The sequence below is a fragment of the Phaseolus vulgaris genome, chromosome 7 (genome assembly GCF_051622355.1).
Source record: "Phaseolus vulgaris cultivar YP4 chromosome 7, ASM5162235v1, whole genome shotgun sequence".
NCBI lineage: Eukaryota > Viridiplantae > Streptophyta > Magnoliopsida > Fabales > Fabaceae > Phaseolus > Phaseolus vulgaris.
The window spans coordinates 49,345,321-49,360,269 of record NC_143504.1 but is presented as its reverse complement, the minus strand read 5'-3'; the positions used below and the strand labels follow the sequence as shown (position 1 = coordinate 49,360,269).

At 31.2% G+C, this 14,949-nt stretch overlaps 2 protein-coding genes across 2 annotated transcripts; one reads left to right on the top strand and one right to left on the bottom strand.

The window, feature by feature from the left end:
• The first annotated feature begins 288 nt into the window (after window positions 1-288).
• LOC137829797 (small ribosomal subunit protein uS19x) lies at window positions 289-1,542 on the top strand. Its single transcript, XM_068636712.2, has 3 exons — window positions 289-393; window positions 469-672; window positions 1,037-1,542. Exons 1-3 carry the CDS (start codon window positions 391-393, stop codon window positions 1,283-1,285), a joined length of 456 nt encoding a protein of 151 aa, XP_068492813.1. The 5' UTR covers window positions 289-390; the 3' UTR covers window positions 1,286-1,542.
• An 8,809-nt stretch (window positions 1,543-10,351) lies between these two features.
• Window positions 10,352-13,148, bottom strand: WRKY21 (WRKY DNA-binding protein 21). The gene is made up of 3 exons (XM_090304268.1): window positions 11,566-13,148; window positions 11,351-11,476; window positions 10,352-10,795 (listed from the first exon to the last, which is right to left on the bottom strand). Exons 1-3 carry the CDS (start codon window positions 12,369-12,371, stop codon window positions 10,651-10,653), a joined length of 1,077 nt encoding a protein of 358 aa, XP_090160394.1. The 5' UTR covers window positions 12,372-13,148; the 3' UTR covers window positions 10,352-10,650.
• Window positions 13,149-14,949: the final 1,801 nt, after the last annotated feature.

Below are 14,949 nucleotides of genomic sequence, written 5' to 3'. Positions count from 1 at the left end.
TGTAAGAAAAAAATTCTTAAAATGTATATTTATATATATTTTTTAATTTTTAATTTTTTTATAAGGATATTATTTTAAAATAAACTAATAGAAATAAGTGTCTCTATTCAAAATATAAAACAATAAATATGGTCTTGTTAAGACACAAGCAAACTAAATATTTATTTAAAAATTAAAAGATGTAAATAATATTTTATTAGAAAAACAAGGAAGATATGTTTATTTTGTAAATGATAATTTAATTAAAAAAATAAAGAGGATATATAAGAGAGGAAGTGATTATTATTTAATCTAATTTAAAGTGTTCACTAGTCAAAATCGTTGACCTGAGCAGAGTATAAAAGGTGACCAGAAAAACCCTAGCGCTTGAGCAGGAGTGTGGCAGCAGCAATGGTGAATTCCGAACTCCTCTCTGTTGTGTTGTGAAGCAGTGACACTGACGATGTTATCCTTCTCTGTTGTTTTCAGGCGGACGTTGAAACTGAGGTGAGTCAAGCAGTGCCGAAGAAGAGGACCTTCAAGAAGTTCAGTTTCCGAGGCGTCGATCTCGATGCTCTGTTGGACATGTCCACAGATGAACTCGTCAAGCTCTTCACTGCACGCGCACGCAGAAGATTTCAGCGCGGTTTGACCCGCAAACCTATGGCTCTAATCAAGAAGCTTCGTAAGGCGGTGAGTTTTTCTCTTATCAAATTCATCTACTTCAAATTTTACTGTTTATACATTTTTTTTAAGGTTCTATTCTCGTGCTGGTGTGTGATCAAGCGTTTGTTTGGATAAATTTATCTGCGCAAGCACTTTTAGGAGTAAAAGAAAACAAGGAGGAATGAAATTAATTTTTTCCTAAGCTACAATAGGTAATGTATAAGTTACAAAATAGCACGTGGAGGAGTTATTATTTTTTGTGTGTTTTAGAAGAGCTTTATAGAAGCTTATTCAGACAAAAACTTAAATTGGATTTATTTTGGTGATTAATCGTTGCGAAAGTTATTGTGGTGTATAGTTTTAATGAGGGTTTAATATTGTGTTGCAATAGAAACGGGAGGCTCCAGCTGGTGAGAAGCCAGAGCCGGTGAGGACCCACCTCCGCAACATGATCATCGTGCCCGAGATGATTGGGAGCATCATTGGTGTTTACAATGGGAAAACTTTCAATCAAGTTGAAATTAAGCCGGAAATGATTGGGCATTATCTTGCTGAGTTTTCAATCTCTTACAAGCCTGTTAAGCATGGAAGGCCTGGTATAGGTGCCACCCACTCCTCTAGGTTTATTCCTCTGAAATGATGCCATATCAAACTACTCTTTTTTTTTAATGTGATTTATGTTGATTTATGGAAACTAGTTTAATCAAATTTGTTATTGATTTTGCTTTTCCTTCTGTTATAGTTTGAGTTTTATTCATGTATTAATATGGCGTATTTTTGAAATTGCTCTGGTATGGGCCTCAAAAGCATAGGTCCAGGTAATTTCTACACCTTTCAAATGTTCTATTGTTATGCTGGAGGATGGTGATTAAATAATGTCAATTTTGTTCAGGGAAATTTATATTACAAGGCTTGACACTAATTTGCTGAAATACTCACTACTAGCCCAATGGTTTGTTACGAATACAGGCTATCAAAACAGTTAAAACTATGTTGTTATTTATGAGCTTGTTGCTATTATTCTGACTAGGAGGGAGACTAGTTGTTTAAGAAAAATTGCATGACAGGGTTAGACAATTATGCCATGACACTTGAGTGAGGCCATGTTTTCATAGGAATTGACCTCTAAAGGACATTTGGCCGGAATTATGGTAAAACACTAGCTATTTTCAAAATTGGAATTTATCGATGCATTTTGTTCCTCTTCTCCTCATTATTAAAATCCTTCACCATTGATGTCAAATTTTATTACTAATGTTTGGGTCATTGCCTAAAGTAGATGTGGAAATATGCACAACTCCTTTGAAGGTGCACATAATGTTCTCTGACTTTGTGTTGGATTTGTTGTGAAATTTAAGTATTTCAAAAGGTTCACAATTGATTGCAACCTCATCCAAGAATGACGTCGCTTCTTGACTGCAGGACAATCAACACGGAATGATTCCAGAAATGGTGCTACAATGATTTGAAGGGGCACATGGAGTTTCAAATGGTTATATCAAGATTTACACACATTGCATATCTCTCCTCGCGAACAATGTCCTTCCTTTTCAAAACGGAAAATTCACAAGGAGTGTGCTCTTACTCTTTCGGCAATGTTGCATATCTCATCGCATGAACCCTGCCTCCTTTCCAAAACAATTATGAACTGGGTCTATGACCATTCCTCCACCTAGAAATAGGTGTCTCTCCTCTCTTCCAATACACAACTTCACTCATTGTCCTCTCCTCATTCCTTATCTCTCATGTTCTAGGTCCTTTTCTCTTACGGGTTTGCCTGCTAGTCCCGAGTCCCTTGATGTCACTTGAAAAGCTCCTGTTGTATCTTGGGGGCTTGTATAACACATCGTAGATAAGTCCTTAATGGCAGTGACCATTCATGCCTTAGGAAATTGGTCTTGTGTGTTCTCAAACAATCTTAAGGACTTATGGCTGACGACATGGACATTGACAACAACTCTACTTTAGAGAAGCCAAATGATGTTGTCGCAACACAAACCATCTTTATGAAACCTTTCCTAGACGTTTCAAAAATTGAAGTTTTCACTGGTCAAAACTTTCGACGATGACAAGAACGTGTGTCTACTCTATAAAACATGTATGGAGTAGTCTTTGCTCTTACCACTTCTAAATTTAACTCCAGTACACTTGCAAAACACATTGAAGAATGAACTCATGCGAATAAGGTATGTCGTCATACTTTATTAGTGCATTATCTAACTATTTGTTCAATGTGTATTGCTCCTACAAGGAAGCAAAAAATATTTAAGACATCAAGATATAGGATCAATGAATACCACAAGTTGCTCGAAGATATTAAAGTAGAGAACATAGCATTACGTGATGAATCGTTTCTGAACTTTTGATTGAAAAACTTTCACAGTCCTGAACTGACTACAAACAACAAATGAAGCATAGACACAAACAATTGTCGTTGCCATATCTTATCACTCATCATCACTGAAGATACCAGCATAAAGGAATGTGTTGCAAGAACTGAGGCTTTATCTACTAAGGAAAATATGGTAAAAGACGATCATTCTCCAAAAAGGTAAGAGAAAAAAGTTGATCATAAGAAGAAAAATAAATTTAAATTTTCTTGTCCCAATGGATTTAGTGCCACCTCAGTGCAAACATAATGTCAAGAACAATAATTGTCCTAGGGCAAATATAGCCGAAGGGAATATACAATTGTTGTACAAGTGAACCTTGTGACCAATGTGAGCAAATAAGTGGTAGACTCAGAGACTACCAAACACATTTGTGCAAACATAAATGTGTTATCCTCCTATACTAGTGTGGGAGATGGAGAAGAACAAGTTTATCTCAGGTGATTTCAAGACAATTACTTACTAGGAAAAGGAAAAGTTCTTCTAAAGCTTCATGGTTTTGAGCGATGTGCCATCTACTAGAGTTACTTTAATCTTTGTAGCACTATTGGGTTCAGTTAAGAGATGAAAAACATTATTAATCTTGGCTTCTTCAGGTAGTTCCAACCTATAAGCAATCTATCCAATTCTCTTCAGAAATTGAAATGGCTATGCGGCATTAGGAATAAAATGTTGTTTGTGTGGTTGGACTTTTAAGCACACCCCATCCTCCACTGCAAACTCTTTTTTTGTGTCTTTTATCAACACAATGCTGCATCCTATCTTGTTTTTTCTGCTAATTCTGCTGCAGCACCTGGGCAATCTCATATTTTTTTTTACTGTATAGTCCACAGCTTTCAAATGGAATCGCCTACCAAAAAGGAAGAGTTAATGGTTGGTGATACTCATAATGCTTCAAAAGGAGTCATTTCTGTTGTTACATCAAACTTGGTGTTGTACCAACATTTTTCTTAACTCAAATAATCCACCTACTTTGTAGGCATGTCTTAAATAACCTTCCATCACTTTATTTAAGGCTCAGATTACCCATCTGTCTGAGAATAAAAAACAGTGGATTTCAATAACTCAACTCCATGAACAAGTCATTCCAGAAAACACTCATAAAAATGGGATCCCTATTAGTGATGATCTGAGTTAGCCAGCCATGAAACTTCACAATGTTGTCCACGAAGAAACTTGCCACCTTAGTTGGATCACTTAAGACTAAGAAATGAGCATATTTGATCCATCTGTCAATGACTACCTGTAGAATTGTTTTCCCATGTGATTTGGACAACCCACCCAGCAATGAAATCCATTGTAATGAATTGCCAAACTGGTTTTGGAGAGGGTTGTAATAACCTGTCGGAGCAGTTAAGTTAATTAAGGCTTGTTTTGTTAAAGTACAAATCAGCATTATTTTTAATACAATATTTGGAGTTATATTATTATTAGATAATTTAAATATTTTGTTATTTAAAAAAATCATGATATGTCATATAAACAACTATCTAAAAAATATTTAAAAAGTTTGAAAAAAATTAAAAAGTAATTTCAGAAAAGAAGTGAAAGGAAGAGAAAAGTCTGGTGGCAAAGCTTATCCCCTACCCATGCAGCTATAAATAAGAACTCTGTAAATAACAAACTACAAAATTACATTGTGAAAGGGAGTAAAAAAATTGGATTACACTAGTATAATAATTACGAAAATTAACCTATAAATAGAGGCATTGTATTTTAAATCTGGGAAAAGGAAAAGAAAATAACCTTGGGCCGACTACAAATTTATATGGAATGTTTATTCATGCACCTCCATATCTTTTTCTCTCATTTTCATAAATTTTCATATTTTCAAAAATATTTTTCTGTAATATTCTGGATTACGTAATCTGCAAGTATTTTTTTTAAATTTGTAATTAGCTTCTGGATTACATAATACGAAAGTCTTTTTTCAAATGCATAATTAGTTTCTAAATTATATAATCTGGAAGTCTTTTTTAGTTTTCGGATTATGTAATTCAGAAGTTTTTTTTCAAATACATATCTGAATTACATAATTTGAAAATTACTCTATGGAGATGGCACAAGAAATTTTTTTTTTTTTACTTTTGTAAAAGGTAACCGATGACATATGGAGGGGAGGGAAAGGAAAAAACAGGGAGCGGGAGGAAAAAACAGTCATTTATATTTAGTGTGATAAAGGTGAAGAGGATTACCTTATTGTCATATTCATCCTATCTATTTATTTGTTTATTTCAAATAATCATCTTTGCTCATTAAATACTTAAGCTTATTTTATTTTATTCTATAACTAAAAAATTAACATAAGATCCTAGTTATTGTGAATATGATAAGTAAATTTATTTTACTATTAATATTGATGTATATATACATAACATGTATAATAATATTATATATATAATGTTGTAAGATGTATTTATATATATGTGCGTATAATTATTTAGTAATAAAATAAGAAATTTTTTTTTATATGTAGATTAATACATGGATAATTAATAACAATTATATGCGAGTTTAAATTAATTTGTAATTAGAAATTTAACTGTGAATTTTAATGAGTAAATTTGAAAAAGATAAAGTAAACTTGTATATTTTTTTGTTTATCTTGACTAGACACTTGAAAAAATAATTTAAACTATTGAATATAAATAAATGCATGTTAATAAAAAGGTGCATGAGGTACACATGCAACTAGACATATTAGTTTATTTTTTATAATTCAATTTATTTAAATGGTATGTATTGACACTGTTTCTCTTTCTAATAAAAGTGATAAATTTTTTTGCACACATACATAGATGACTTCATATATAAGATAATTTAAAATGTACTCTCACCTTCAAAGACAAGTTTCGTCACTCCTTAATAGAAAAGTTACAATATATTTGAGTTTCATTACCGTTGTATTAACAAATCCTATAACTACTGTTTTTGTATATACTATGCTGCTTGAGTAGTTTGTTTTTAAAGAGTATATAATCAACTTGTATATCTTACTAACAAATATATTCAAAGTTAATCTTTTTTCAAGAATTTTTGTATTCTGATTTCAACTTTAACTGTAACTTTGTTTTTCATATCCTTGGAGAAGATTTTTTAAAAATTTTATTATGAAATATTGTAGATTTTATTTTTCTCCTAAATTTCGTTTTTTATTTTGATTCAAGAAAGTCCAAACTTTTTCATATAGGTCTTATTCTAAACACTTCATTCTTATCCTCATAATTATTAGATAATCTATCTTGAAAAATATTAGACGGTCTACCTAAAAGCACAGAATTAACATAAATAACGACTAAGGCTCAAATAAACCCAATTAGATAATTTTTATGAAATCAGTGGATAATGATTAAAGTGTGAATAAAATTATACCCATTTTGTAGAATTACAATTTTATCCTTATAATTAAAATTAATTTAAAATTAAATATGATTAATTATTTATATACATAACTCATGTGATTAAAGAATTTCGAACTATTGACATTGTAAACACGTATAAAAAAATATTTTCATAAAATAATTGTTTTTATGAATATTGTTTAATAAGTTTATTTTAATTATTGTTAACTTTTTAATTTTATTTTTATTTTTATTAGTATTATTATTTATGATTTCATTATTATTATTAGTATTATTTAAAAATATTGTTTATTATTATTTAAAAAATCTTATTATACTATTATTTAACTTTATTACTTTTTTATATATTATTATTATTTTGTAAAATAAATTTAAATATTAATATTAAATTTTTATTGCTATTATTATTTTACAATTTTTATTATTAATTTATTATTATTATTATATGATACTATATTATATTATTATAATTAATTATGTATACTGATCGATTATGTATATTAACTTATATATTTTATAAAATAATCGATAACGTATTATATATAATTGATTATATTAAAAAATTTATATAATTAATACAATCCATTATATTATAACATAATCAAATTATGTTATAATTTTTATAATATAATTAATTATTTTATATATGTATAACTAAATAAGTTGAAAATAAATTTGACTTTTTAATGTTTGTTAAGTGTATTGAGTGTAAAAGATGAATTAGTGAGTAGTGAGACTGATTCTTTTATAATTAGTTTTGATTTTTATAAATATAGTATATAAATGTCCAATAAACTCAAATATTATATATATATATATATATATATAAAATGGATTGATAATATCCGAAATTAGGTGGACGGAATCAGATTAATAAGTTGGGAATAGTCCTTCTTTTTAAGTTATATGAGATTATTGATAAGGGATGAACAAGAGTTTTTTTAATCAATCTCAATTGTTGGTACATTTTATAGCATCAAAAATGGAAAAAGAATTGAGACTCATCGCATAATTTTTCTCATTTGGAGAAAAAAATGGAAAAGGTTGCTTATAAGCAAAAGATTAATTTGCTTCTATTTTTACATACTTCTTACTAACTACGTTTTCTTATTTTATATATACATTTTTTTTTCCGTATTTTACCAAATAACTTTTAAATTCATTTTACTTTATATAATTCTCTTTTCCACATTTTATTAAACTTTGAGCACCATTAGTGACCAACCATAATTTGTTATGACAAACAATTTTGGATGATGGTCTTTTAGTTTTTTACTATTTTTTTTTTCCTTTTTTTTTCTAAAATGGCAAAAGATAAAATAAATATTTACTTGGTTTACTTACATTATCTAAAGCATTTGGTAGACCTCTGATATTAAAGGGTTAAATGTGTTTTTAGTTTTATGCATTTTCACACGAAAGTGATTTTTATTTTTATTTCAAAGTTTAGACTTATATGGTATTTATAACAAGGAAACTATTGGAATTGGTCATTGTGAGTTCTTTTTACGTGACAAACAGATTTTCAGTGTGGATTAGGATGTTAAAATATATTATGCTGACTTAGTGAATATTATAATATTATAATATTATCCATGCTAAAATTGTTTGTTTGTTTTGTAAATAAAAAGTGATAACGACTCATTCCAATAATTTTCTTAATAGTCCAAAGGAGATCTAACATTTGGACTAGACACAAAAATTAATTTCATGTTATAGTACAAGGACTTCGTTTCCTGTACTTTCATGCGAAAATGATTTTTGTTTTTAGTCTAAACTTTAGACTTACATGGTACTTATTATAAGAAAATTATTGGAATTGATCATTCTCAATTCTTTTTATGTGACAAACAAATTTTCAGTATGGATTTAGGATGTTAAAATATATTATGCTGACTTATCGCTAACGTAGATATTGTAATATTGTCCATGTTTCGTAAAAGAATAGTGGTAAGGACTCATTCCAATAATTTCCTTAATACAAGTTCAAAAGAGGTCTAATATTTGAACAAGATACAAAAATCAATTTCACGTTATAGTACACGGATGAAAAACATATTTAATCATAAAGTAAAACATTGATACATCTTGTTGATGATTATCTTAAAAATTTCATTTATTTATTTATCTTAAAACTCGTCTATATCTTTATTCAACTTTCTAATTTTATACTTGTATATATTTTTTCTTCAAAAGAAAGTCAAAATGAATAATCATTATCACACTCCTTAATTTTTATATATATAATTTTTTAAATAAAAATTAAAATAAGTTATAATTAGAGTGTGAATATATAGATCAAATTTGGTAGCTACACGTAACTAAATATAGTATAAAATATGGATTAGAGTAAAAAGAAAAAAGATGTAAAATAATTTTATCTAGCCTTGGATCTGAGAAATTATTAATTTAATATTAGTAGAATTGTGTAAGTTAGTTATATACAGTTTTCACATTGATGATTCAAATTCTCAGCATCTTAAGATATTTAAAGATGATCTAATCATACAAGAAATACAATAATTCTGGTTATAATACAATTTGATATTATTTTTTTTAAGTTTAATTTAATCTTACAAAATCAAGTTATAATTATATATATATTTATATTTGGGATATTTAACTATTGTGGTCAATTGTATAATTTAGTTTTCAAGTTGTAGTGGTGGACTAATGTTCACTCAGAGCTTCAGAACAAATTTTAATGTGCAACGTGTGTGTTTGTGTGTATAAAGACTTAAGCACTCAACACAACACTGATTGAAACAGAAACACAATAAACCTCACAGTTGTGATTGATTGGATAAAACACGTGGAGGAAAATTTCTGGGAATATTTGTATACAAATTTTGAATATAAGAAGTAAAATTGAAGATATTTGGAAGGAAGTGAGGGTTAAAAGGCTAAAAAAGAGTTAATGTGCAGTGAAAGATTAGGAAAGTAAAGTGAGGAAGAAAGTGTGAGTAATTGGTTTTGTCTTGCGTGAGGGTCTAAGTAATGAAAAAGGGTTAATGCGAGTGTGTTGCGTGGTTGTTCTTGATTTGACCCATTGAGCATTGTGGTTTAGTCTACCACGCCACCACCAATCATATACTTCACACAACGCAAAACACATCACATACTACATCTTCTCTCAAAACCTACAAACTTTGTGTTGTGGAAATCATCATCATTGTGTTGAAACAAAAAGTCTACCCTCATTCATTTCCACTTTTCTTCTCAGAGTAATTCCAAAATTTGGCAGCTCACATCACACATTACACCTACACAAGTTCAAGATTCAATGGTACAATTGTAATTGAAGCTTGAATTATCCAAGCTCCTTTATTATTTGAGGGTAGAATTTATTCTGAAATAACATTGATAGCAGTTGGTATTGGAGCCGAGAAAACAATGATCCAGCATGAATGCCCATATTGGTCCCCTCACAACTCACATGCTCTGCTGAGAAACTTCCACAAGCCAAGATACACTTCTCTTAGAGGAACTAACAAACCGAATGAAACTTTACATGTAGATAATGCAAATGACGGAGGGTGCTCCATTCATTTCCCTCTGTTCAAAAGTCCAACTTTGAATTATTACACGACATCTATCATCCATCCAGGGACTTGATGGTCCTAAAACAGCTTCAACCTACGAAGTAGATGAAAAGGAATATCTGTAGTTACCAAACTTGTTAGCATCCACTACCTTCACTACCAGGCGCCACGCCATGCCTTTCTTCAATTGGCCTATGCTCATATAACTTTCAAACCATTATTTATTACCTTATCCTGCAACATCTTCTTACAACAATCACCACTCACAAATATCATGTCATACAAAATATCCCATCTCACTAGCATCTCAATAGTGTGTGAGACACCTCATATAACCAAAATAGTATATGAGAAGTGAAAATTTTACTCTTGGATTTGAGTTTGGCTCATCCAAATTTTAACAAAAGTACCATGTTTTAAAAGCTATTCATTCATATCGAAAAGCCTGAAGAAAGATGAAATAGTTCTTAGGAATTGAAACTAGTCAATTTTACAGACTTTGTTCATTTAATCAGTGATCCTCCTCACCCTCTCTAAATAAACGGCTGGTTAGCCAAACTATAACAAAAGCCAAAATCTACGCCAACAATATCCTTCTCTGCTTGCATCACTTAAATATGTACAGTAGCCACTCAAGCCAATCAAACAAAGGTTTTGAGAAATTTAATGATGGACTTGATCTTGTTAATGATGGACTTGTCTCCACATAGTTCATGCATTTGCAGATTGCGTTGGTAACTTAGGGTGGTTATGTTCGCCTTCATAGGTGACAATTAGCATGGTCGGCTCTTCCAAACACCTCTCAACATGCTTTCTAGCAGGACACCCTCTCATGCTGCTGCATTTGTAGTATCCCCTGAAAGTTAAAAAGGAGGAATTAAGGTCGGTTTTCTCAAACATAAAACATGTGGTTCACCTTCACCGGGTTACCGATAAGGTGCAAACAATAGAGGGAACCTTATGGAAGGAGTTTGTGCCAAGACTATTAAATTGCTAAACTAATTTCTCAAACATGTGTTCTAGACATTGAAGAGCCATGAAAGATTTGTACACATAAGGATATCCAATGACAAGTTCAATCACCCCCTAGTCTATAACGATCTCATCAACCTCAATAACAACTAATAACAAATTACTGACAGACAAAGGAATACAATCAAAATATTGGGAACCTGTTTGCACACTTAAAAATTAAAGAATATGAAACCAAAAAAATGGCCTACACGCTAGTGTATCATCCTCATGCACACTTAACTTCAATGCTGTAAAAGGAAAGATAGATCATAAATGCACACCAAACAGCTTAATTGTCAGAAATAGCAACATACTTTAAAAGGTTTAGAAAGCCCAATTATGTTCATGTGGTGTCCCTTGAATCAATCAAATATCTGAAAGCAGAGCTAGAACAAACCTAGGGTGAGGAGAGCCCTTGATTGGCTTTTGGCCATACTTTCTCCATGAATAATCATCAGGTGGAATATCTGCAAGTTTGTTGCTGATAGCAGGCACCTTAATTGGCCTCTTCACTCTATGTTTCCTGTGGAGAACACACAGAATTATTAATGACAGATTAAAAGGAAAAATAAAAACCTTTGATGTAACGGAAATTAATGAAATATGTGTTACCTCTTCTTAGAGCAATGACATCTAGAACTGCTCCCACATTTCAAGCTTCCCTCATCACCTCTTGCAGAACATTTTCTCTTGTGCTGTTGCGAATTCTGATCAGATGAGTGCGGAGCTCCTATTAAATGGAAGACACCTCCATCCAAGTTAGCCACACTTCCGTCTATGCTCAAGGAAGAAATAAAAGACCTATTGGATGACATTGTTGGTGTGCAGCTAGTGCTGTCAAAATTCAGGTTTATGCCACTATTGCTCCTTCGGAACATCATTTCCGCTTGATGCTTCAACTGTTGCTGTTGTTGTTGTTGCTGCTGCTGCTGTTGCTGTTGCTGCTGGAGCAACGCCCTTTGATGATGCTGTTGCTGAAAGAAGTGATAGTGAGCTGAAGAAGCATGTTGAGTGAGGTGAAGAGGACTTTTCCCACTAGAGCTCAATTCCAAAGAGGGCTGTCCAAGAGAGAGTGAATGTTTAATGGTTGAACCCATTTCCTGAAGTGAATTGTCAGGAAAGCTGGCTTGGAAAAGCTGCAGATTTTTTGAGTGATGGTTGTTGGTTTTGCAATTTGGGTTGTCTAAGAAGATACTTTGATGTGTAAAGGGGGCTTGAGGGTTTTCAAGCTTCCTCACTCTTGCATGACCCAAACCACTGTGAAGCAAGGACACAACCTTCTTGAACCTTACCACAGCATCCCCAGTTTCCATCACTAAATTCCTATGCTGAACCTGATCCCTTGGTTGAGACAACAAACTCAGAACCCTATGACAGCTTTCAACAGCTGTTCTATTAGCTTGCTCAACCTCTTCCATGTTAGCCTCTATAAAATAAATATAAACAGACAAAAAGGGGCAAAAGAAAAACTAGAGTCCCCAAACAAGGGGCAGAACTACACCAGAATACTAAAAAAACACCATCCCACTTATCCACCAACATTCAGCCTTGTGTGGCGGATAAAACGACCCAGGTGGAAAAAATCCCATTTTTCACCAGACAAGGAGCCACAGAAACAGGATTTCAAGTTAAAGTTTCAAAATTCCAACTCAGGAAGAAAAAAAGACATGCTTTTTCGAAACTAAGAACAACCGTTGAATCAGAACAAACCGAGGGTGCCTCGCAGGTTGCAGCATATCCTCTTCTAGAAAAAAAAAAATCAACCCAATTTTCCAGTGAGAAAGAAAAAAAACAGAAAAAGCACCAAAGCACAAGCACAGACCTTGACGAACTTGGTGGTGTTAAACCCTAGATTCTTCTTCCCTCGGTTTTGAGACTGAAAGGTGTGAAAGAGAGAACTTTGCTTCCCTTAGAGACTTCACACAACACAACCATCATACATAAGAATACAAAGCCTCCAACTTTAGAGAATATATATATAATTCATATACATGTATTATTAAATCCAGAGCAACAAGTGAGGAAAAAAAAACACATAATATTATATTATTTGTAGCTCTTGCGAGAGAGAAGAAGAACAAAGAGTAGGAGTTTGTTTAAATAAGCAAAATACACAAAGGAAGAGGAACTGAGAAATGAAACTGCTGTCTCTGTCACAGATTTGAAGGTGGGACCCACACGAAGACCTTTGTTATTCTTTTTCATCCTTTTTTTCAGCTTTAATTAATATTTTCTTAGACCTACCCATTTCAGCTTCACTTTTACTACTTCTTTCTCTTTTTCTCCCATTCCTCTATTCAATTCAATTTCTTCACTGGGTTTCACTACTTTTCTCTTTCAGTTTCGAATTTTGGACATATTACCTTGTTTCCTGTGTTCTTTCATACCATGTTTGCAAGTTCTTTTCTTTCAATGTAACGTTTTACACATATTCAATTCAATTGTGCTGTTCTGTTCTTTTTTTGAAATGTAAATGATCCTTGTGCTTGGTCTCATCCATCAGTTTAATCTTTTCATTAATGACTTATTTAGAGAATAGAAACCCTCATATTAAGTTAAACTTATTTAATGTTTATTTAAACACTACACTATACACCCAATAGAAGATATTATAAATAAACTAATATAGTTAAGAACTTGTTTAATGATGGAACTGTTACTTTTAGAAAAGAAAAATAAAATCTATGAAATCTTTGTTTTTAGTTACTATTGAAGGAGTTATTTATTAAAAAAACTAAGATAATGTGAGGAATTTTCTTCAAATGTATAGTTTTAAGTCTTGGTACAATTATTTTTAATAAAAAAATTCCAGTTATTAAGATAAGAGCATGGAATGAATGAGGGTGTTGGATTGACGGTATGTGTGATTTCATGTCAACCTAACTATGGTTACTAAGAAATGAGAGGATGGAGTACACCAAAATCATTTGGGTTACATAAACTGCAACCATTTTTTTACTTTTTAGTGAAAATAACGTTCACATCTTTTAAATTTTTAAATAAATATATACTTTCTTCTTATTTTTAATAGATGATATTTATTTATTTTATACTTTTAATAAAATAATATTGACCTCTTTTATTTTATTTGGATATACTATTATTTTAAGTTTAAAAAAAAACCTGTTAGAATTCGAAGTTTAAATATCCAAATTTAAAAGAGTTATAAGAGAAAAAATAAATTATTTGATTGTTGAGAGTGTACATAGATATGCTATGTTGCAAAAATGTTATTTGCTTACAAAAAAAATTAGTTGAAAAATAAGTCATAACAAATGATTTATTGGTAAAAGAGTTTAGTTAAAGTTGTTTTTTTCAATAACAATCTGATACAAAACATAAAGAGTATTTCAATTTTGATTCAACTATTTGTCATTTACAATGTACATTATTTCCTTATGTTAGTGAAAAATGCTATGTTACAAAGAGAGATGAGTATTGACAACGATCAAGGATATTGCATATAGAAGAATAATACTTAAAGTTTTATAAAGTGCATTTAATACAATATTCATATTCAAGGTTGTCATATGCAAAAAGGAGATTCAAGTAAGGTAAAACTACTTAACGACCATAAATAGTTTCTCAGTAGCTATATTCTTTAACACCTACATAAAAAATCTTTTTAGAAGAATAATTGAGAGATCCTTGTGCATAGAACATAAAATGCCAAATTTTGGGATTCGAAAAAGTTTTAAGGAGAATATTATAGTGGTCATTAGCGAATTAGGAGAGTGTGTTTACCCTTGTATTCGTCAAAAGGCGCAATCCCTCCATAGAGAGCAACATTTATGATTCGATAATCATATCCTCACCCAAACTTCATACCTTAGTCAGAAGTGACTTTGGGGAAGACTACTTGATTGAGTCATTGGTGACTTGGGAAAGAATACATAGTTGAATCAATAATAATTTGGAAAAGAATACTCAATGGGATCAACCAAGAGTGGCTGAGAATTGGAAGAATACTCGTTAAGTCAGGAGTAACCTGTGGAA